The sequence below is a fragment of the Hyperolius riggenbachi genome, chromosome 4 (genome assembly GCF_040937935.1).
Source record: "Hyperolius riggenbachi isolate aHypRig1 chromosome 4, aHypRig1.pri, whole genome shotgun sequence".
Lineage (NCBI taxonomy): Eukaryota > Metazoa > Chordata > Amphibia > Anura > Hyperoliidae > Hyperolius > Hyperolius riggenbachi.
Window position 1 is genome coordinate 203925453 of NC_090649.1, and position 19101 is coordinate 203944553.

General features: G+C 42.9%; 1 protein-coding gene across 2 annotated transcripts in view; it reads right to left on the reverse strand.

Moving 5' to 3' along the window:
• Positions 1 to 19101, reverse strand: part of CHRNG (cholinergic receptor nicotinic gamma subunit) — a 44947-nt gene that overhangs the window by 4565 nt on the left and 21281 nt on the right. For both annotated transcript variants that reach the window (XM_068281271.1, XM_068281269.1), the window contains exons 8-11: positions 17579 to 17693; positions 15611 to 15725; positions 6841 to 7051; positions 6401 to 6534 (exon numbers count right to left, since the gene is read on the reverse strand). In XM_068281271.1, the coding sequence (XP_068137372.1) occupies positions 6401 to 6534; positions 6841 to 7051; positions 15611 to 15725; positions 17579 to 17693 (575 nt within the window). The remainder of the gene's footprint in view (positions 1 to 6400; positions 6535 to 6840; positions 7052 to 15610; positions 15726 to 17578; positions 17694 to 19101) is intronic.

The window sequence follows — 19101 nt, forward strand, 5'->3', positions numbered from 1 at the left end:
ATTTCCATATTGATAAGTTGCTCCTAACTTCTGTTTAATCAATGGCTTAGGCAGGGTTTCTGATTTTGGTGGGGGGGGGGTGGGGGGTGGGGGGGGGGACACTAGGGAAGAGCATTGAATGTGGTACTATTACCTTGAAAGATAGTAACGTTTAGATATGAGTATGGCAATGGTTCATAGATCTAATAATACATTCTGCTATGTTGAGTTGTAAATATTGCTTTACTACATATCTGGGTCTAAGATATGGGTAGTAAGTTATGATTTTGCACTATGCCAGCACGGGACAGTGACGCAATTTTTAAAGTAGCTCCTTAGTCTATTCTATCGTTACAAGGTTCTACTATTTTACTATGCTATCACTAAAATGAATCTAAGCATGATATAGGTTCTATAGTCCATGCAAATTGACCACTTAGTTAATACAGAGGCCCTCCTTCCTTTGCCTTTACAACGAGTTATCAATAACCATGCGGGGCCAGACGGGGCTCCATCGGTCCCTCTCCCGTTATGGCAGACCGCGTGTCCCAACCAGAGCTGGGTGCAACCTGGTATTGGAGTTTAAGGTTGCAATTAGTATGCTCTCTCACTTGGAGTGGTTGTCTCTGTCCACACTCCCTCTTTTTTCTCTCTCTTTTCTTCTCTATCTCTCTTCTCTCCTTCCCTTCTCTGACCTGCCCCGATTGGGGATTCCAAACCAATGCTAGAATACTAAGGTGTTTTTCTGAGACTAAGAAAATTAATGGCTCTTAAGGTTTGTTCTTTTAATGTCAACGGGTTTAATGAGCCTAGGAAAAGATCTCACATCCTATACCAGAGCCACTTAGAAAAGGTTCAAATCTTGATATTACAAGAAACTCATTTTAAGAAGGGACATTCCCCAGATTTATCACACAACAAGTATTACCCTAAATGGTTTTGTGCTGAGTATGCTGAGTCCAAATCCAGAGGAGTAGCCATTGCTCTTCATTATACTCTATCTGCAGAAGTCTTAGAGGCTAAAGTGGACACACAGGGTAGATATGTATTCTTGAAATGTAATATAGCTAACACTCGAGTTACCATAGCCGGCATATATATGCCAAATGTCGATCAAATAAGCACCTTACGCTCCACTCTTTTTGCCCTGGATGAATTTCGAGAGGGGTATACTATCATAGGAGGTGACATTAACTTCACTCTAGACCCAGCTCTCGACAACTCCAGGGGAGTCTCTAGTCAGCCCTATAGAGCTATTGGGAGGATTAAGAAGACTCTCTTTGATCTACAATTAGTAGATGTCTGGAGAATCCTGCACCCAGACGAAAAAGATTACAGTTTTTTCTCACACCCACACAATAGCTATAGCAGACTGGACTTGTTTTTAGTATCTCATGCCATCCTCTCGTGGTCACCTAGAGTAAGGATTGGAGCTCAGATTTGGTCAGATCACTCTCCAGTATACCTACAAGTATCTTTCCCCTCCTACCCCACTCCCTTAAGATCATGGCGTATGAACAACAAGACTCTTCAGGATAAGGACTCAGCAGCTACCTTAAAAAAAGCACTATCCCACTATATTGATGCTAATACTTCAGCGGATCAAGAGGCTTCACCCATGTCTGTGTGGTTTGCTCACAAATGTGTGTTAAGGGGACATTTCATACAAATAGGAGCAAAAAAGAAAAAAGAACATACAGCCCAAATTAAATCTTTACTGCAAGAAATATTAACACTAGAAAGAACTCATAAAAAAACCCTTTTAATTGCAGACAGAGATAAGCTGCTAGAGCGTAGAAAAGCGCTACAGACCTTATTGGAATCAAATAGAGCACATAACTTTCTGAGATACAATGGTATGCTATATGAACATAATAATAAAAGTGGTAAGCTACTAGCAGCATCTTTACGGCACAAACGAGCCTCTACATATATCCCCCACATCATGGACTCTAAGTGTCTAAAGGTCTCTAAATCAGAAGAGATAGCTAGGGTGTTCCATGGTTATTTTTCCAAACTATATAACATTTCTCCTACAGATCCTCCAACTCCCAAGATAGACGCCTACCTTGAAAAATCTCCTCTCCCACGTCTAGATAAAGACCTTACTGAATTACTTAACTCCCCGATTACCTCTGATGAGTTTCTTTCCACAGTTAAAACTTTGAAATCTGGTAAGTCCCCAGGGCCAGATGGATTCCTGGTGGAATACTATAAAGCCTTCGCCTCTACTTTAGCGCCTCTCTTTCTTAATGCCTTCTCAAATATCTCCTCAGAAACACTTCTACCTGCAGAATCAACGATGGCCCATATTTCTCTAATTCCTAAACCAGGTAAGGATCCTGTAATTACCTCCAATTACAGACCAATTTCACTTATTAATGTGGACCTAAAAATATTCGCAAAAATTTTAGCAGATAGGTTTATCCAATGTATTCCCTCTATCATTTCCACAGACCAAGTTGGATTTGTTCCAGGTAGAGAACCCAAGGACAATACTTATAAAACACTGCTTCTATCACAGTACGTCCAAAAGAAAAAGATACCGGCTGTGTTGCTGGCGGTCGACGCGGAGAAGGCCTTCGATAGATTATCGTGGGCCTTCCTGCGTCGATCCCTTGCTGCTCTGGGATTCGGTCCTGAATCCCAGTTCTATAACATGGTATCAATACTTTATAAAAACTCGTCAGCTCGGCTGAAAATTAATGGTATTCTGTCAGATCCTATCCTCCTACGCAATGGTACTCGCCAGGGCTGTCCTCTATCACCCTTATTATATATAATGACCATGGAACACCTTGCCATAAGCATTAGACAATGCCCAGATGTCCATGGGGTGGAAGTTGGGAGGAAACAATATAAAATGGCTCTTTATGCAGATGATCTGCTTCTATTTATCACAAAACCATTGATTACTCTACCTAACCTCCTCAAATTACTACATGAATTCGGGGAAGTGAGCTATTTCAAAATAAACCCGTCTAAAAGTAGCATACTGAATCTCTCCATAAACCACACAGACATGGAACAGCTTAAGCATTCCTTTCCATTTATCTACAAAGAAGACCATATCACTTACCTTGGAATTAAACTCACCAAAAACCCTACTAACCTGTTCAAAGAAAATTTTCCTCCAATATTAGCTCAATTTAACAAAGACTTAGACAAATGGTCAGATCTGCTACATTCATGGGTTGGCCGCATCAATGTAATTAAAATGAATCTTATGCCTAGATTATTATATCCACTCCAAGTACTCCCAATTTCTATTCCTGCAAGTTTTTGGAAGGAACTTCAAACTATGTGGCTTAAATATATTTGGAAAGGCCGTAGGCCCAGAATCGCTGCTTCAGTGCTTTTTAAACCCAAAGAAGAAGGTGGACTCGCCCTCCCTTGTCCCAAAATATATCATTTAGCAGCCCACCTTACGAGAATTAAAGAGTGGTGTGTTCACAATAGCTCTAAACAATGGGTAACATTAGAAAATGACATCTTGGATAATACTCTGGGAACGTTACCATGGATACCATCTAAAGTGAGGCTGGACATAGGCTTACGTCCCCTAGGCCCCACTAGAGCTACATTAGCCCTATGGGACAAAACAATATCACAACATAGAATATCCTCCTACTATAGTGAACTTATGCCTGTATGGGAGAATCCTGCCTTTGTGCCGGGCATGGGGGAAGGCATGCATAGCAGGACGATTTTGGGTGAAAAGATCCAAATTAAAGACTTAATCATCAATAATAAAATAGCCACCAAAGTTGAAATGGAAGCCAAAGGGAATGGCCAGAGAATTCCCTGGTATGAGTACTTTCAACTGACCCACTTTTTGAAACAAGTTCTTGATTTTTCTTACCTGAATCGAACATTGACACCTTTTGAGAAATCTTGCTTTGTCTCCCCCCCTGACCGGCACACAGTGAGTATATTCTATAATACTCTTCTACAGGCTATTTTTGATGATGCTAGACCAACATACATTGAGAAATGGCACTCTGAACTTGGAGTTGAATTCTCCAGCAAACAATGGTCACAAGCCTTTATATTTACCACTAAAATTTCACTCTCTAGTAGAGGCAAAGAAAATGCCTCCAAGATCCTTGCCAGATGGTACAGGACCCCCTCCCAACTGCACAATATCTACTCTAACATTTCCCCCTTATGTTGGAGATGTGGTGAAGAGAGGGGTACCATGGTTCACATTTGGTTATCATGCCCAAAACTTCATCCCTTTTGGACAACAATAACATCGATCATCGATAAATGTCTAAATGTTTCGCTTGCAATTAATCCAGAGTCACTGTTATTGCTCATGTTGCCTATCCCGATAAAGAAATTTAAAAAATCACTCCTGAGACATATGCTAGTAGCAGCTAGGCTCACCATTCCCAGACATTGGAAATCTACTATACCCCCATCAATCCAGGATTGGCTAGGTGAAATGCGCTTTATTGAATCAATGTAAGCTATAGTACAGGAATCTCACAGTAGACTCCTAAATCATCAAAACAGTTGGCTAATGTGGTCAATATTCAAAGAATCTGATGAAGGAAGGGCAATGTTGGGAATATAGCGGTGACTCTGCGATTCCTGCTGATTTGGCCTGTGAGAGATGTGAAGGGATTTTTCCTCAGTTACTTTTCAAATCTTTTTCCTTTTCAAACTTGGCATTGGTCTTTCACCTGCAGGGTCTGGAGAAGAGAACTCTTACTCTTTTTCTCTTCTGTTTCTCCTTTTCTTTCCTTCATATTCCTCTCTTCAGATATTCTATCCACTCTCTAACTTTCTTAGTGGCCTCTCTGGCCATGCTGTGCACAAGAGGCTTAAAGTACTTACCAGGGTATATTGTTCAGCTTCAGAAGGTCGAATGGGCCTAAATACTTTGAGTAAACGTCAAAATAAGGTTTTCAGATTTTATCACATTCCCTTACCTTATACTTAGGTCGAGGGGCCAGATATGATGCCCTTTGGGCTCTGGTTCCTACTCATGATAAATACTACCTGTTACATAGAAGGATAAGAAGGGATAATATTCCTGCTACTCAGGGAGGTGAGCAATGGCGGACTGATGCCATGCCTACACCCATAATATATATTTTGGGCCTTGCCACTTCTGTATAATATGTACTACTTTGTTTTATACTCTGTGTTTTTGTACTTATGTATATTGCCACACTATGTTGTTTATCTTTATTATTACAATAAAAATTTATTGACTTAAAAAAAAAAAAAAAAATGCTGATGGTTGTGCTATCCAGAGCTTGATGCAGTACCCTCTAAGATAAAACATAGGAAAACATACCGGTATACAGTAGCACTGTCTTGGTGAAATTTCAGGACAACAGTTTTTTATGTAGAAAAAGACCCCTACTTTATAAGAGGTTACCATACCATTGAATATACTGAATTGAATAAAAAACCAGCTTTATATGACCAGGTCTAAGTACCCTAAACTAGGAAAATAAATTGTGCTCCTCTTTCATGTAACTTCATTTTCTCTCAATTAAACAAAGTGAGAGCCATACTAAATTCTATAAATCCTCTGAATCATTGCAGATGTTAGAAACCAGAGCATATGTCACATAAAATTAGGCAACCATGCCATTATACATTACATACATTTGCCCATACCTGCTCCAAGCTAGGTATTTATTATACATTTATAATGCCAAATTAAAAATAATTGGGATAGTTCTATTACCATGAATTAACTTTTACAGAAAATATATGAAGCTTAAAGTGAACCTCCAGATTAGAGAACTACTTAGCGGCATTGAAAAGGCTTGGTGTTTCTTTAACAGTTTCACAGCATCAGAACTTTGTTTTTCTTACCAAAGCATCATTTTTAGCTGCACAGAAGAAAACGGCATTTTTCTCCTGATGCTGTGCAAAGCATGATGGGATTTCTGATGTTGTTGTTCTCCTTCTGCTGTTTTGGCGCAATTTTTTTTTGTTGAAATTGAGATTTGAAGCCTAGCGCGTGCAGCTGGGAGGGGTGATCAGGACACAGAACAGTTGCAACTGTGTCTCATGCTCCCTATTACCTCCTTTCAACCAAAAAGATGGCTGCCCCCATGAAATCACAAACATTTGCCTGTTCTTTTAAAATAGGGTGGGTAAGAGATTATATTACCTATTTTAATTAACATAACGAATGTAACTTAATGACAGTATGTTTGTTTAGGCTGAAGTTCCCCTTTAATTCTGTTCCTTTTTGGCTTTATAAAAATGTGGTAAATTCAATAAAAAAATGTAAAGAAATAGAAACATGCTTGGTATGTTCGTCTTCTCCCTACAAACCTCTAATAATAAGAAAACACAGCCTTGGCTGTCTATTCACAAAATTATTTTCAATGGTATGTTTAGGAGAATCGCTAAGCTCATTCTCTGCCAAGACAGTATTTCATGAACTTACACTTTTGAATTCATTCTTTTCCCGCGTAGTTCTTGCAAGGTAGTTACAGGCATCCACTGTGGCTCTAATTTCTGGAGCTGCATGACTTAAACTGTGAATGAGATCTTGTACAGTGCCATTTGCCATTCCTCTACCTTAAGGAAACATAATTAAGGTGTTTTTTACAGAGTTTAATAACACAACAAAGCTGCTTATTCCACATCATGCCCCCATGCAATTATCTTTTCTCCTGAGTTTTCTCGCAGGAGATGTTTTTACACCTTATCAATAAAAGTCCCCATCTTAATTTTTCTACCTACCTTTTAGAATTTTTTTCACTTTCAAGGCGCTGAAACGTTTTTTGTTTTTTTTTGTAGAGTGGATGACAATGTTTCAAATCCTGGGAGAAAACTCAGGATAAAAGTTCATTAAATAAGGACCCATGACTGTATCTTGTATACCTATTTTCTCCAGCACAATCTTCATGAGTCCTTCTCTCTCCTTCTGTCTCTCAAACATGAGCTCACTCCTTGGCTTCTTCAGCATGTATTCATCAGCCTTTATCATCACCCCAAGGGAGCTGCAGCGTCGTGTGAGTGGAGCTGGGGGAGGAGCCAGGTCACTGTGACGCACGTGCATTCTCAGCAGGCGCGGCAGGGTTCTCAAAAACAACTAAATATGCAAAGAAATGCAAAAGACAATAAATGACAGAGTGTATCTGTAAAACCTGTAATAGATTGGGTAGGATAGAGAGGCACTTTATACACAATGAAAGTGAAATATAGTTTAATGGTTGCATCTAATCCAAGAAAAAACATTTATAGCTGAAATATTGATTTCTTAGGTTTCTTTTATAAAGTTCTCATGGGTGGATTAATTACTTAGACTGAAAAATTAAAAGGGTATTTATCTTATTTATTACAACAGATGACATAATTATAGATGAAAGGGGAACAGGACAGAACAAGATGGCCCTGGCATACTGTTACAACAAAAAGATGTTATTAAAGAATGGAATTACTCACTGGGTTAAGTGGAAAGTTTCATCTTAGCTGGAGGCCTCGAATGTTAAATCGTTCCAGCTAATTACCATGGGATTAGCTATCCCCACATCCAGCAGGCCACAGTGACAGAGGCGGACATAGGCCCCTGCAGGCCATGCCCCAAATTCTCTAGGGGCCCATGCAGCTGCACCACTGTCAAGGCTGGATGATCCTCTAGGCTCTTCCATGTGTCTGTTCCTACCTGGTATCACTTTCACTATGTGTCACTACCAACCCTGTGGTTGCCTCTTCCTCTATAAAGTGCTGAGGAAGATATCACATGGGCCCACTTCATTTCTTCTGATTAGAGGCCCACTGTTGTGTACGTATTAGTATGCTGCCGGTGAGCTGGACACAGGGTAGGCCAAATGAGCTCTCTCTACTACCACTCAAATCCTTGACGTCGTTAAATACTATTCCTCTCTGACAAGAAAAAGTCGTCGCATCTCAGAGGGAGAAGTAATTCAGGGTCTGGTGATCACCAGATCACCGAATTACCCTTATGCATCCTACGCATTGCGACTGCTGCCTTTGTCTGCCACTGCACAGTGATTATTTCGCTCCACCACTAAGGTCATGTAAGAAGGATAGCGAAGATGGGGTACTGAACAGCCATGTTATACAGAATGATAGATTATCCCCAAGCTGTTATAGGTTGGCTTGCATGGATGCTTTGCAGAGAACAAGAAGAACTATAAAAGAGAACATTAGCACTTCTGCAATTCTGATAATCAAGCCAGTTACCAGTCTGTTTATCTTAAAGTGGCCACATACAATATTTTTTATACATCTTTTCATTTTGAGAATTACAATACATTTTTCTGGAAAATCTGACCAATGTATCACACATGTTAACTTTGCCCAAATTATGAAAAAAAATTCAATAAAAACTCATTAAAAAATTGCTTGGGTCTTTAAATTAAGAAACTGTCAATCTATTCTACACCATTCAATTTTCAAAACATTAATAAGAAAAATCAGTCACTCCCAATCTACTTACATTGATTAAAATGGGAGACTCAATCAGGTTTCTTGCTCAAATTACAAAAAAAAAATTCAATTTTTCTGTACAAATGATCTTTTTATTGTATCATGTGTGGCCACCTATAGACAGTTGCCTGCTCAAAGACAAACGCATACACACACTGGAACTGTAAGTGGAAAAGGAATGCAGAATATGCAGAAAAGAATATTTATTGGTTTGCATGACATATCTGTGACTAAAAGGATGTAAGTGGCTTTATGCATTTCTCTAACACTGGTGAAAATCAAAAGGTAAACTGCTACCCTTACACGCCACTCTTTGGATTCACCGCATTCACGGTATCTCAGGGCCTCAATGACAGTGTGATGTAATCACTTGCCACTTCCTGGATGACAGGATAGCTAAATCCATGTGAATAGGTAGTCAGCTACGCAACATCATATTCTTATTCCATATTCTATTAATCCCTTAGTCTAAGTACTAAAAGAACACCTGAAGTAAGGCCTGAAAACCACTAGAGCGTTTAGGGAGCGCTTTCAATCGCTAGCGATTTCCCTAAATGCTCTGCAATGTAAATGTATAGGACAGATTTTATTAGAGCAATTGCGGTTAAGGAAATCGCAGTTGCAGGACATGCAGCATTTTGGGAGTGTTTCCATTCTAATGGATTGTATAGGAGCAGGGAACGCGCTCCCAAAATCTCTTGCAAAACGCTATCACAAATTGCTAGCGACTGCGATAGCGTTTTGCGCTTTCTAGTCAAGACAGCCAGGCAACTTGCATTGTTTAAATATAAATAAATATGACAGCTTCCATATCCCTCTCACTTCAGGTGTCCTTTAATATTTAGGTCACTGCATTTTTAAAGAACCCTGACACATTAGACCTAATGCTTGGCTCACACTATGCCTACTGACATGCATTTGATGGAAATAAACAAACAGGTAGGTCCAGGCTGCTCACACCACCTGGGACCATGCTTTGCAAGCTACACCTCAAGGTGGGCAGGAGCCATGCAGAAAGTTCCACCTGCCCACCTTAAGGTGTAGCTTGCAAAGCATGGTCTACGGCAGTGTGAGCACCCGGGATCCCACCTGTTTTGCACCATCCTTAACTGAATACATCTCCCCTGCCCAGAGGCGTATCTAGAGGGGTGCAGGCATGGCTTGTGCCATGGGCGCCACAGCACCATGGGCGCCATAACTGCCCCCTCCACCCTCATGCTCCACCACCATACTGAAGGATGCCTCTCAGGCATTTGTACCTGCTCTTATACTGGAGGACATCTCTCACTACCTATACTGGGGGGAGGGCTATTTATACTGGGAGAAACCTGCCAAATCTATACTAGGGGGTTACTTATACTGAGGGGAACCTCTCATTACCTATATTGAGGGACTACTTATACTGAGGGGATACCTCTTACCACTTATGCTAAAGAAGGCTATTTATACTGGGGAGACATCTCTAACTAAATATTCTGGGAGGGCAACGTAAACATGGGTCTACTTATAATGGGTGAACTACTTCTGGCTACACACACTAGGGTGCTACCTCTGGTTACTTTTACTTGGGGGTTAACTCTAGCAACCTATACTGGGGAGACTTGTATCATTGCAAGAAAAGAAGCTGTTATTATGGGACAAGGTGATCTGATGGGGGCGCAAATTCAGTGTTTGCCATAGGCACTATGTCACCCAGATACGCCCCTGCCCCTGCCATCCTAAACAGGAGTATAGGAAGTGGTTCTGCTTTTTTCTTTACAGTACATGTAAAGATTCTTTATAGTTAATTCATCCAATGCTCAGATTTCTACTAGGCAGTGTTATTAGTGTCCTTTGAACTAAAATCTTTGCCTGACATTGTGAAATAATAAGGTAAGATTGTCAGGGTGACCCTGTATAATGCTCCTGTCTGAATCCAGAGTGGTTTCAGATGCTTTACCAGAATTATTATTACACAAGCAACCTACACCACTGTGGGCCAAATATAAGTGCAAAACTTCATAACTGTGCTCCTAAAACTGTAGGAGGAGAAGTGTATTGGCAATATTTTGGTTGCAGGTCCATTTGTGTTGACATCAGGGATATTTGGTCCAAGTTTGGTGATTGTAGTTTTAAAAGTGTATGAGTGGCAGCGATTTTAACATTTTCCCTTGTAAAGTGCATAGGGAAGGGGGGAAGGGGGTGCAGGATGGAAGGAATTACAGATATACAGAAGCCAGCTTTGAAATGAAAATTGTAGATATTTGTATATGACTGAGATGTTCCAGTACAGTTTAGAGAAAAAATCACTAAGTGGTCTGTTCATAAAATAAGAATTGTAGCTGGCAGTTCACATTTTTAAACAAAACTATCAGCATGATGTTTCTAAAGATGCAATGGGCACAGTGCTAATGCTGTAACACATCTTTACCACACACTATCATTTTACATCAGCAGAGGTCTGCTCTAGTGTTGGGCGAACACCTAGATGTTCGGGTTCGCGAACGTTCGCCGAACATCGCCGCGATGTTCGGGTGTTCGCGCCGAACTCCGAACATAATGGAAGTCAATGGGGACCCGAACTTTCGTGCTTTGTAAAGCTTCCTTACATGCTACATACCCCAAATTAGCAGGGTATGTGCACCTTGGGAGTGGGTACAAGAGGGAAAAAAATATTTGAAAAAGAGCTTATAGTTTTTGAGAAAACTGATTGTAAAGTTTCAAAGGAAAAACTGTCTTTTAAATGCGGAAAATGTCATGTTTCTTTGCACAGGTAACATGCTTTTTACCGCCATGCAGTCATAAATGTAATAAAGATGAGAGGTTCCATAAACAGGGACCGGTAACGCTAACCCAGCACCAGCAGCAGCACACGTGATGGAACAGGAGGAGGAGGCGCAGGAGGAGAAGGCCACGCTTTGTGAGACACAACAACCCAGGCCTTGCATGAGGACAAGAAGCGTGCGGATAGCATGCTTTGTACCGCCATGCAGTCATAAATGTAATAAAGATAAGAGGTTCAATAAACAGGGACCACGCGCCGGCAACGCTAACCCAGCAGCAGCAGACGTGATGGAATAGGAGGAGGCGCAGGAGAAGAAGGCCACGCTTTGAGACACAACAACCCAGGCCTTGCATGAGGACAAGAAGCGTGCGGATAGCATGCTTTTTACCGCCATGCAGTCATAAATGTAATAAAGATAAGTGGTTCAATAAACAGGGACCACGCGGCAACGCTAACCCAGCAGCAGCAGACGTGATGGAGCAGGAGGAGGCGCAGGAGGAGAAGGCCACGCTTTGTGAGACACAAAAACCCAGGCCTTGCATGAGGACAAGAAGCGTGCGGATAGCATGCTTTTTACCGCCATGCAGTCATAAATGTAATAAAGATAAGAGGTTCCATAAACAGGGACCATCACCGGCAACGCTAACCCAGCAGCAGCAGCAGCAGACGTGATGGAACAGGAGGAGGCGCAGGAGGAGAAGGCCACGCTTTTTGAGACACAACTACCCAGGCCTTGCATGAGGACAAGAAGCGTGCGGATAGCATGCTTTGTACCGCCATGCAGTCATAAATGTAATAAAGAGGTTCCATAAACAGGGACCGGCAACGCTAACCCAGCAGCAGCAGCAGCAGCACACGTGATGGACAGAGTGGCAGTAAACACAATGCTATATAGTCTGCTATATAGTCACCCCGAACGGGGTGATGTTCTGCAGAACCCGAACAGTGGCGAACACTGTTCGCCCAACACTACTGGGAACGCAGATTTTAGTACCTAAACACACGATACAACATGTTTTCCGGGGTCGGACTCTGAGGCACATACAGATGGTCCCGATCATTATCCTCATCATACAACTCTTCTCCTGAGTCTGACCCACCCACCACCTCTGCCACCCCAACATCCCCAGACACAGACCCCTCATCGTCCTCAACATTAACTTGGGATGCTGGCCTGAGCCAGACCTCCTCCTCCACATCAGGCCCATCATCTCCTCAATGGCAGCCCTCATTAATTGCTCTGGCAACGGACCGATGGACACAACGTTCTCCTCCGGGGAGGGCTGCTGCTGACCACTGGCTGCTGGGGTGGATGTTATAGCTTGCGTGGGGCGTTGGCTGTTGCTGTTGTTGGGAGTGCTGCTCACAGCGGAGGTCTCTGAGGAACTCATGGTGAGCTCATATAGTGGTTGGCGGTGAGTGGAGTATTACTGATCCCAGCAATATACACACTGACTGGCAGAGTACGCAATGCTATATAGTGTGGCTGAGCGGTGTACACAGAGTGGCAGTAAACACAATGCTATATAGTCTGGCTGAGCGGTGTACACAGAGTGGCAGTACACACAATGCTATATAGTCTGGCTGAGCGGTGTACACAGAGTGGCAGTACACACAATGCTATATAGTCTGGCTGAGCGGTGTACACAGAGTGGCAGTAAACAATGCTATATAGTGTGGCTGAGCCGTGTACCCAGAGTGGCAGTAAACAATGCTATATAGTCTGGCTGAGCGGTGTACACAGAGTGGCAGTAAACAATGCTATATAGTGTGGCTGAGCCGTGTACACAGAGTGGCAGTAAACAATGCTATATAGTCTGGCTGAGCAGTGTACACAGAGTGGCAGTACACACAATGCTATATAGTCTGGCTGAGCCGTGTACACAGAGTGGCAGTACACACAATGCCATATAGTCTGGCTGAGCGGTGTACACAGAGTGGCAGTAAACACAATGCTATATATAGCGTGGCTGAGCGAGGTACACAGTGGCAGTACACACAATGCTATATAGTCTGGCTGAGCTGTGTACACAGAGTGGCAGTAAACAATGCTATATATAGTGTGGCTGAGCGAGGTACACAGTGGCAGTAAACAATGCTATATATAGTGTGGCTGAGCGAACGGTGTACTACTATTCCCAGCAGCGACACAATGACTGGGGGGACCCTGGCTAGCGTGGCTGGAGCGCGAACTACCCTGCCTGCCTACCCAAAGCTAAACCCACAGACAAATGGCGGAGATATGACGTGGTTCGGGTATTTATTTACCCGAACCACGTGACCGTTCGGCCAATCAGAGCGCGTTCGGGTCCGAACCACGTGACCCGTTCGGCCAATCACAGCGCTAGCCGAACGTTCGGGGAACGTTCGGCCATGCGCTCTTAGTTCGGCCATATGGCCGAACGGTTTGGCCGAGCACCATCAGGTGTTCGGCCGAACTCGAACATCACCCGAACAGGGTGATGTTCTGCAGAACCCGAACAGTGGCGAACACTGTTCGCCCAACACTAGTCTGCTCGAGCACTTGCTCTCAGTGGTGAAAGCAAGTACTTCCTACTAAGGGAGCTGATTGTAAGTCATCCCACAGCCATTTATCGGGATCACTGTTTCTAAAAAAGGGTAGGAATATTCTCTCACTCTCTCATTGGATATATTGGTCACATGATATTTTAAAACCACACGATCCACAGGAAGTGAAACATATTTGCATACAAGGCTGGATTTTTGGAAAGGCCACCAAGGCCTTGGGGGCACCTGGATGTGAAATAGGAGTTGCTACATATGAAAGAGAAGGCTGCAAATGGGCAGTAACACATAAAAAACGGAGTTGCAGGACATGGATGTTTCAAATAGTCAATTGCGCTCCCCTGTAACCATCAAAATACAGCCCTGACCAAAGGGGGCATGCAGCACTCTCTCAACTGTGCTACATGCACATACTGTATATGTCCAATAATTATTTTTTTCATTTTTCATTGTTCATTTGTGAGTACATTACTTTTTATACTGCAAATAAAGTGTCTGGTTTACACTATTGTAGGTTTTTAGTCCATAGAATCATTGGTGGAAGCAGAGGAGGACAGAAGGCAAATTTACCGGGGAGAGACTACACACACTTAAGCGTATGCAGCTGTCTGTGAGGGTGGGCAGCAGCTAAATAGGGTGAGCAAGGAAGCCTTTATGTGTGTGATGTCCAGTCAATCCGGTATATTAAGGACCTCTGCACTATGATATATGTTTTTTATGTGTTTCATTGAGAGATTGCGTGCTGAAGTGATTGGAAGAGTATCCTGGGGATTGCAATAAAACGAGATTGCTGTCTGTGAGGCAAGGCAGCCCTGCCGCAAGGTGAGCGTGCTAACCGGAAGGTGGAGCACCGGGTGGTGGAGGTGTCCCTAATCGTGATCTCTGTCCCTCACTGGGAACCCCATAGGGTGGTGGTGACCCTATTAGAAAAGTGCAAGACAGACTACACTATGATGTTTGTGTTTTTCTTTCTCTTTTTACATATTGCTTACTGATGAGTCCCTCTGTGGAGACATTGCTGTGACCTCTGTGAGACTTGGAAGTGCACATAGGACCCTTACGAGGAAACCAAGTACTGTGAACTGTGAGACTTTGTGTTGGGAAGCGCACTTTATACGGAATAATTATAGGACATGGATGTTACATGTGGTAGAGGGGCCTACAAGTGGAATGGGAGGGCCGCTGCAGCACGTGAAAGATGAGCCCTACTATACTTGACTTATATGCGGAAAAAGTATAATACCAGCCTTGGTTGCAAGTTGCATCAGTGTTTTTTAACATAAACTAACTCCAGACTTTTAATAACAGATTACAATTCATATTGTGCACACATCTGATGTGCTGCATTGTGTGTCTACAATTAAAGTAGCAGTTGTCCTCCACTGTGTAGATACAATATGTCCCTCAATTGGTGTTACAAAGTAATGTTCCTACTTTAATGTAGGCTAAATTCCGATGGAAGCCAGTTAATCTACCAATACGGGTTTGAGCTCTGGAGGGAAATTAAAGGCTGTGTCTGGGTAGGTTTGAAACCTAGTGCAGGAATACAAAACATTTATCCACCATTCCATATCACACTGAATTACAGTACTTATTTGCTGTATTTATAGCATTATGTAAAGACAATAACTGGCAAACCCAGGTAAATGGTATTGCAATATGGCCAACGCTCAGACTCATTAAATGTAAAAGCATTTGCCAAAATTCATAACATTCTGCTATTGTCTATTAAGAGTGGTCAGTGCTAGTAGTGCAGACATTCTCTTCTATGTATTATAAGTATTGGCTCTTTAATTAGTATAAAATGCAGGCTAGTGTTGCCTCTTTTATACAGGCATTGGGAACCAGACATGCTGTACGCTGATGTTTTACCATGCAACTTTTATTATAATATACTTTGTTACTTACCTCTCGGACAGAGCTAGACATGCTGTGAGTGTTTGGAGTTCGTAGAGAAACATTTAAAACTATCACTGCATTCACTGTAATTGTGATAGTGACCACTATAAGAAATGTCAAATACCTGGGATGAAGGAAAAGACAAGTCGTTTTAGTGGAATAAGGTACATTAGCATCATTTTCTGTAATATAAAGATTTTAACAACATGAGTAAGAATTACATTACCTTGCAAGATATAATTTTAGAACAATTTTTTTTCCCTTGCCATCTTCCCAAGCTGTCTGGATACTCCACTAGGCGGCCCGATACTCCCGGCAGTCCAGGTGTACTGTGCATGCACGGCCCGGCCAATAGTGCTCCCATCGCTGGGAGGGTTCTGCGACAAGGGAGCACACACGGCCAGACTGCACCTGTTACAACTGGCACTGACTGGCGGAATTACTGGGTCGCCTAGCGGAGGACCCAGGTGACCTGGAAACACGGCGAGCAGGGCCGGCCTTAGGTTTCATAGCGCCCTTAGCGTAACCAGATTTTTGGTGCCCCCCCCCCCCATTCATCCACTTCGCGTGCGCACACACACGCCCATGTGCAAGATCCCCTTTAGTGTATATAGGCAGATTCCCCCCCCTTTTAAGTGTATATAGGCAGATCCCCCCTTAGTATATATAGGCAGATCGCCCCTTTAGTGTACATAGGCAGATCCCTCCCTTTTAGTACATATAAACAGATCCCTTTTTAGTGTATATAGCTAGGCAGATAAATAGTGTATAGTACACAAGCAGATCCCCATTTAGCGTATATTCTCCACCCCTTCCCCAACCGGAAGGCAGTTGAGGAACCTTACTTTCTGCTTGTAGCTGGGGACAGAAGGTGGCCAGGAGTCAGGAGTGACAAGCAGGTCTCTCTCTGATTATTGAGCAGTGCAGACATCACCTGTGAGCGAGGGGCGGCGCTACTGGCCCACACGGCTCACACAGACTCAGCAAGAGGCTGCAGCAGGTTCCTGGAGTCTACGTTCCCATCACCCCCAGCGGCACCAGGGGAGGGAGCTACCACTTGCAGCAGCCACAGATGGACCCGGAGCCCGCAGGTAGATATGTGGCCAGGGCCAGTTGAAGGTGCATCACGTGCGCCGCCGCCCCCTGGAAAGCCGGCACCCTGAGCGACTGCTCCGGTCGCTCAGGTCAAAGGCCAGCCATGACGACGAGATACCCATCAGCCTGAAGAGGGCTGGAGGAAGCCCCAGGTATGTATACATTTTTGAGAAACGCCCCTCCCCTTAGATGTCTGTTTTGTACATGTGCTCTCCAGTGCTGCATGCTGCCCTGAACTTGTCACTTTATCTCTCCTGGCTCCTAGCAGTGGTAGTGGATGTGTGGGATGCCTCTTCTTGGTGCACAGCCCCATCCAAGTAGCCCCTGAGTTTGGCACGGTTATAACAGCATGCTATAGTCTGTGGCCCACGCATGGGTAATTCAGGGTTCTGTCAATTGGTGGACCCCGAATTACTTCTCCCTCCAAGTTGCTACAACTCGTAGGGGCAATAATATTTTACGCCACCAGGAATTTCTGTGGCAGCAGGAAGAGACATTATCGAGGTTCAAAAGGCTACAAAAGGCAAACTCAAAACAGTCAAGAGGCAATCCAAAAGGTCGATCCAGACAGCAATTAAAGAATATAAAGAAACAAGCTAGTAGGCTTACCTGGAAAGAGCAACTTGTATTGCACCATTACACTGGGGGGGGGGGGGGGCACAAATACATTTTCCTCAAAGCACTTTGCAGTTACCCAACATTCTTGACTGCAAAATAGCATAAGTAGTTTCCACCCAAGAAACTAAAACATCTGTGTTGCCTTATACGGTATACTTTATCAGCTTGTTCTCTCCACCATTCCCCTTGTCTTTATCTCTTCCCCATATCTACACAAATGGTTACGTTTCTTTATGGGTACCATGCAGGCAGGATTAGACTCACTTTACAATGAGAGGAACGGCAGTAGATGTCTCTGGAATCTTCTTGGCAATAAGAAAAAGAAAGACAGTCTGAGCCAAAAGGATGTTGATGGACACTGTACATTTCTGCCCTCCAGCTGGAAACAGTGGAAACACACTTAATTCAGAATGCTTAATAATGAATATATATAGGTAATTCCTATGCTTGATGATCTTGATCTTTTTTGCATTTTTATCAGTTCTTGTGTCACAATGGCACATGGATTGCTGGCACAGTTTTGAGGATAAGAAACATACTGTAGTGCTTCAGTGAGATATTATCATATTTCTTTGCCATGTTACCCCCTGGATACATTTTAATTCTAAACCAAAATTTATAATATGTAAAAAATTATTTATTCAAAAGGAGCTATACTTTATTAAGAAAACTTAAAAATTACATCTAGTAAAAAGACTAAACTAAAGGAATCTGACTTTCCACTGATCAACCAGTGCTGACACTTGCAGACACTTATTTAAACTTCTCACTGTTATAACCCCTCAATGAGTAGGTTGGGAATTTTTCAATAATTACAAAAGTGAACAAAAAAATTACAGGAACTCTTTTGATTCTATCCTTACACACTGTAAATGTATGGCTGAAGCAGATTCATCACTAGCCATCACTAGCCATGAGCCACTAGCCATCACTAGCCATGAGCCACTAGCCATCACTAGCCATGAGCCACTAGCCATCACTAGCCATGAGCCACTAGCCATCACTAGCCATGAGCCACTAGCCATGAGCCACTAGCCATCACTAGCCATGAGCCACTAGCCATCACTAGCCATGAGCCACTAGCCATCACTAGCCATGAGCCATGAGCCATCACTAGCCATGAGCCACTAGCCATCACTAGACATGAGCCACTAGCCATCACTAGCCATGAGCCACTAGCCATCACTAGCCATGAGCCACTAGCCATCACTAGCCATGAGCCACTAGCCATCACTAGCCATGAGCCACGAGCCATCACTAGCCATGAGCCACTAGCCATCACTAGCCATGAGCCACTAGCCATGAGCCACTAGCCATCACTAGCCATGAGCCATGCATGTACTGATTTTTATTAAGCATGCATACTGCCTTTTTTTTAGTCAGAAGGTGCTTGTAAATCACCCTCCCTAAGTAGCAGTTCACTGAACTAAATATGTCAGTCTCACTTGATTTACAGGTGATTTATCCTTAAGGAGGAACGGTTGCGAAAATCTTAAAATTTAAAACACATACAAATAAGAAGTATGTTTCTTCCTGAGTAAAATGAGCCATAAATTACTTCTCTTCTATGTTGATGTCACTTGCAGTAGGTAGTAGAAATCTGACATTACTGAAAAGTTTTGGGATAGTCCATCTCTCCATAAAGTATTTAGCATGGCCTTTATTCTTTATAAAGCCACTCCCTGAAAAAGATTTATACAAAGATGCTGGCCAGCCTACCTGCTCACCATACACTTTTTTGGTAGTTGGACGGAGCAACTGCCATTCACTAAGTGCATTTTGAAAAT